The following is a 6,119-nucleotide window of genomic DNA, read 5'->3' as shown; positions in this document are numbered from 1 at the left end:
ATTTACCATTGGCAGTATTCGAGAGGGTACCAACATCCCAAGTATCATTTGAGGCCCCATCTGTGGGATAAGGATTTGATTTAGAAGAGGGTGAGTCACAGGGGAAACCCCTGGACCCCCAATATGCGGGAACTCCGCACTAGGTCCATTCAAATTCAAACTTGAATGAACCAAAACTCCTGCTCCTGTACTTGCTCCTGCTCTTGCTCCTCCTCTGGTCATTGTTGTCAACTTGTAATGGTTGAAATATCAAAATATATACTTGAAATGACAAATTATTTATAATAAATAAAGTAACAAACAATTAAAAGACATGCAAAGGTAACATATACAAGTTAGCATCGCATATCCAATACTAACTAATATCCGTTGCTAATGAATATTTGATAGCAATTGATATTCATTTTTCTGATAAAAACCTATAGCCTTGGGATTTTCCTTAGGATTTCTTTGGAATTTGGCTTAGATGTGTCAAACTTGGAAAAACAACATAAAAAACGTGTTTACAATTTTTCCTTGGTCATCGAGACTTTGCCCATGTGGCTTATGGATTTTTTAACCCGAAATTGGTGAATGAAAAGGGTTCATTAAGGAAATCATCAGCTCTCCACCAATATAAACTATGTCTTATTTTAAATTTAATAAATAATTATTATTGATTTTCTACATGCATTAAGACTAAAGTCTTGATTGATCGGCTAATTGAAAAACATCTATAACTTTCCAACAATTTTACATTTTTTGAATTTGAAAGATGTACTACATTCTCTACTTCACATCTATAGAATTTATTTATTTATTTTAAATTTCATAAAATTTTGATCAAGTTTTGGTTGTTCGATAAAGAAGTTTTTTATATTTTTAAAAAGTTCTAGTAAAAGAATCATATCTAATTTTTTACATAGAAAAAATTACAAAAATATATGTGATACATCCAGACACGTATCATCGACTTATATTTACAGTTTCATAAAATAATTAATGTTTATCTTGTATTTAGGTTTGTCAGACATGCACCTTCTTTTTATCCTTTTCTTGAAAATTTAGTACTCTTGCATTGAAATTTCAAATTTTCACAAAATAGATTTTTACATTCAATTTGTTATAAATTCTATTTTTACATATTTTTGAAATTATCTTGCTAAGCTATTCAAATTTTCATGTCAAGTTGCCTAAATCTATTTTTTAAAATTTTCATTGTCACTCAAGGGCTTAATTTGGCCACTCATGATCTTGCACATACTCATATTATGAGCAACATCTTGATCTGAAATCTATTTCTTATCTATGCATCAGACACTTTCAGGACTAGATTGCCTAGCCACATAGTCTAGCACTTTTGAGCTCAAATTATAGATACAAGTTACTTTTTGTTTCCTTTTTCCATAGCTATACTCAGAATTTGTATATCTATTTTATATCTATACTCAAAATTTGCATATCTATTTTGTAGCCTTTTTTTAATGCTAATTACTATCAATTTTGCATTATTAGTCCTAGTTCTTACATTCTCTTATCAAATCAAATCAATTAAATAAAAGAATAATGAATCATTATTGCCTAGCTCTCCCCAATTGGTCTAAAGTTGGGCCCATCGATTATTTTTGAATGTATTGTTGAGGTAAGCGAGTTTGATTCCAAGTTTACATAATTAGATTAGTGAATCTCATTTACCCATCTTATCGAAAGATAAAAATGGTGGAAATAGAAATGGAAATGAAAATAGATCCTCTTACAGTCCACAATATCTACTAATAAATTATAGTAATATGAGACTACCTTGCAATCTTTGTGGAAGACACCTAACTATGCTACAAATGAAATGTATACATTGTATTCTAAATATTCAAAATTATGAATTCTCCACCACTATAAAAAAATGTTTAATTTTGATTATAAATTTATTCTAAATGTTCCTCATTAACAATAAATGACTTTTTTTTTTAATGGTTTTCCAATATAAGCTCTTCCAATACAAGAAAACTACTAGCTATCGTTTATTTTGCCCATTGAAATGTTCATAAAACATTTCTATCTCAGTCGTCAGAGATTCAATCCGACTTTTTATCCTTTCATTTATCACACCATTTTCACCAACCAATTGTAAGTTCAACAACTCTATAGATTTGGTATTGCTGCTAATCTGAAAAACAAGCCAATCATAAATCCATTTGAGGAAAGCACTCGAGATAACCACAAATAATAGTGATAATATTTTACCTTTCGATAAGGCCAACGAGCCAATTCATTTCGACGACATATGTTTTTCAGAGCAGTAAGGGATATTTGAAGTCGTTCGGCTGCCTCTTCTATTGGCAAGTGGAAGTATTTTTCTATTTCAGACATTTGGAGCTTACCGATTCTCTTTCTCTGCAATTCACAATAGAATCAAATGATATTTTGATTAAATTATATAGTGCATAGCCAATTTTAAATAGTATATTTTATGTTTTGATTTGTTTAGATGGTTTAACTGAAATCACAAGAATTTTTTATTAGGGTCTATTTATTAGTGTAATTTTGTTGAAAATAAGTCACATCTGAATCAAAGTTGGATGAGTCTTCTAAGGACTAGTAGATCAATAGTAGAACACTCCAACAAAAAATGGAAGGTCCTAGATTCAAGTTCTAGCTGGTCCATGAAAGCCCAGCATGGTATCGTAGTCAGGCTAGGGTAGACTAGGAACCCCAAGCATTTTATTAGAGTGGCTTAAGGGAAGGTCTTAGGTTTGAATTCTAAATAGTCCATGAAAGCTCAATATGGTACTAGAGTCAGGCTAGGGTAAGCTAGGAGTCCCAAGAATTTTACTAGGTGGCTCAAGGGAAGGTTCTATGTTCCAGTTCTAGCTAGTCCATAAAAGCTCAATATGATATCAGAAGTAAGATAGGGTAGGCTAGAGTCCAATCGTTTGATTAGAGTGGCTTAAGGGAATGTCCTAGGTTTGGGTTCTAGCTTGTCAATAAGAGCTCAATGTGGTATAGAGTTAGGCTAAGGCAGGCTAGGATCGAGCTCCAAGCATTTTATTAGAATGACTTAAGAGGGTGTTGAAAATATACCAAATCCAAATAAAATATGTGATGGTTCTGTAGGGAGGAGTAAAATAGTAGAACACTTTACCATCAAATAGAAGGTCTTAGATTCAGTTTTAATTGATCCATTAAAAATTAACAAATTTCACATCAATCATTTTAACAAATCAAAACTTAAAATATATATTTTTAAACCAGAATAACACTTATCAATATAACTCAAAATAATTATCATTGAAATAATAAATATATATAGAATTTCTAAGCTAATGTTACCTGAGCAGAGTAATTGCTCTTTGGAAGGTGACTTGAATTGCCAGCTTTTTTAACAGAATTGTTTTGAACTACTGATGGATTTAAGTCTGATGCAGGCCGCCCTGATCATGAAGTTAAAAACACTCAAAAGGTAGTCCATTTAAACTAGCGTTTGAGCTTGAAAAGTCTAGTCCTTTACTGGATGTCAAAAAGATAGTAAATTACCATATTTGTACTTACAAGATTCAGGCGCTGCAGTAATGGCATTCATTACGAAACTGTCATAGCGCAAAATAGTTTTTTCCGACCTGCGCACATCATTATACAGTGCTATAAACTGTTCTACATCTTCTGGTCTTTCAAACCTAACATAGCCCCCAAAAATTTTTGGTTAAATATCCTTCAGAAATCAAAGTGCTTGTTAATATATTGGTCTATATGTTTTGTTTTAATAAATTTTTGTACCATCTATAGTGAGTTTTTTTAAAACATTAAAATAAATCAAGTCCGTGTCTGTTTAAACTAAACAATTGTTTGATACTGAAACATTACATTAATATTTTTTTTTTGTCAATGTAATCACTGCAAGTTATTGTGAAAGGTGGAGGGTGTCTATTATTTATTACATTTTTTTATATATCATATATTATAGTTTTAAATGTTATATAATCATTCTAAGCTAATTGTGAATGGTAGAGGATGTTTCTTAATTGTATCATATATGATGGCTTGAAATGCTAGTTCAGTCATTCTAAATTATTGTGAATGGTCGAGGGTGTCTATCATTTATTAACATATCTTCCATTATATCATATGTGATAGTTTGAAATGTTAGTATAGTTACCTTAAGTTATTGTAAATGGTAGAGGGTGTTTATTATTTATTAACATATCTTTTATTCTATCATATGCAATAGTCACCTTAAGTTATTCTAAATGACAGAGGGTATCTATTATATATTAACATATCTTGTATTTTATCATCTGCAATGGCTTGAAATGTTAGTGAAGTTGTGAGTGCTTATAAGTGTTTGTTAAAATATTTTATAAATCATTTTATATAAGTCAATTAGAAGAAATGCCATTCATTATGTTGATCTTGCTAAATTTGTGAATTTTTTTTTGCCAAAGCTTCATATTCCCCCAAAAATTGCTTGATTCCAGCTCTAATATTTTGGTATGACTATATTCAACAAAGAAGTTATAATTAGCACAAGTTTTCTACATAGTATTTAAAAGATTTGTTCTGGAATAAAGTGTATATGTTTTTGAATGGACATTTCATATCACACTCAATAATCTATCATAAAAATAAGAAAATTGTCACTAAATATGATCAAAAATATTGATTGGAAAACAAAAATAACCTATTAAAACACCACAAAAGTCTACATGTAATGTAACCACTGCCATACTCACCTGTTATCCTCACAATCCAAGCTAGATCCTTTCTCATCATCAACAAATCGACATTCTGAAATAGCATGATAGGGCTGCCCATTGAGTCCATGAATCTCTAGCCTCGACTCTTGAGTCCCTATAATGATAACAATGATTATTATTAAATGATGACTGTGATAATTATACTCTCAATGCATGCATACATCAACGATAAAATGAGACAAGCTTAAACAACACACACTAAAATTTGACTTCTTGAATGATTCATCATGAATCTCATTAGCTTTTCCAACAAGATGAATAACCTAAACAAATAAAAAATTAAAATATACTTAAACAGCACATGTTAAGTTAAGTTAAGTTTTGACTTTATTAGTTGATTCTATCTTAAATCACACTAACTTCTAAAACAAAGATGAGAAGCAGCCAAAACTTAAATTGTACTATTTACATTGATCTCAACCTCTACTTAAAAGAAATGCATTCAGTACCATTTGAGTGGATGATACGCCGCATAAGTTGACAAGATTGACACAAAGGATTGGGTGCTTTTGGGTTCTGTTGAGAAATTCCCCAGTCCATGAGATTAGCAGAGAATATGGGTGCATTCCACTCAATACAATTGGGTTCAATCTGTTCCATACTAGCCCTTGCAAGCTCATCCACTTCTTTCAGTCCCGCAGGCTCGCGAAACAGTAACCCTAAAGAATCCTGGCGAGGAATTATAGCACCAGACCCATCTGGCAAATCAATGATACAGTTTTCATTATCTGTCATCTGTGCATCAGATTCAGAATTCCTGGTCTCGGATTCGAATTTACGTAGAGAGTCGACAATGGATTTGTCAAGTGGAGGTAGAGGTTGATTGAGGAAATCATCATCTAAAGCACTGCATTGCTCAGTATTTGGGAGCTGTGAAAGATATTCAGAAGTTTCATATGTTAAACAATTTTCTGTTTGGTCTCCTGATTGGTATATATTCACATCTTGGGCTGGGACTCCTTGAGAGACTGACAAGCCCAGAGTTTTATTATCAGGCCGTCCTTCATTAAGTATTTGGAATTTATCACCATTCTGAAATTCAGGAACGTTAACTATGAGGTTTTCGTCCTGCATGTTGTTTATCTCTATATTGTTTTAAACTCTGAACTCTGAAAGTTATTGCAGATATGGCAGACCTACGAATGTATGAATTTTAAGTTAATATCTTTTGGTAGAAGAATATGGCTCTTTCCAAACACAACGGTAGAATCAATTAATAAGTATTCAAAAAACTCTGTGGTCTAATACAGGATTTAACGTAGCCTTGGAATTTCATGCAAAATCAAAAGAGTTATAAGGCAATGCAGATTTGGATGTATAGTTTGCTAAACGATGTGTTTGTCCATTTATTGGTCACATCTTTTGGGATTCTATTTGCAAGAGATTGATTAG

At 31.7% G+C, this 6,119-nt stretch overlaps 1 protein-coding gene across 1 annotated transcript; it reads right to left on the bottom strand.

The window, feature by feature from the left end:
• Positions 1-1,990: 1,990 nt before the first annotated feature.
• LOC131046598 (uncharacterized) lies at positions 1,991-5,801 on the bottom strand. The gene is made up of 6 exons (XM_057980374.2): positions 5,177-5,801; positions 4,704-4,821; positions 3,526-3,650; positions 3,307-3,407; positions 2,221-2,370; positions 1,991-2,143 (listed from the first exon to the last, which is right to left on the bottom strand). The coding sequence occupies exons 1-6, from the start codon at positions 5,799-5,801 to the stop codon at positions 1,991-1,993; spliced, it is 1,272 nt and encodes a 423-aa protein (XP_057836357.2).
• Positions 5,802-6,119: the final 318 nt, after the last annotated feature.

This window comes from Cryptomeria japonica, chromosome 10, assembly GCF_030272615.1.
Source record: "Cryptomeria japonica chromosome 10, Sugi_1.0, whole genome shotgun sequence".
Taxonomy (NCBI): domain Eukaryota; kingdom Viridiplantae; phylum Streptophyta; class Pinopsida; order Cupressales; family Cupressaceae; genus Cryptomeria; species Cryptomeria japonica.
This window is presented reverse-complemented; position numbering and strand designations above follow the sequence as displayed.

Coding starts and splice junctions, on each gene's coding strand:
- LOC131046598 (XM_057980374.2), bottom strand. CDS start 5,801: ATGCAGGACGAAAACCTCATAGTTAACGTTCCTGAATTTCAGAATGGT. Junction 3,408..3,525: donor TACTGCAGCGCCTGAATCTT/GTAAGTACAAAT, acceptor CTTCATGATCAG/GGCGGCCTGCATCAGACTTA. Junction 2,371..3,306: donor AGAGCAATTACTCTGCTCAG/GTAACATTAGCT, acceptor TGTGAATTGCAG/AGAAAGAGAATCGGTAAGCT.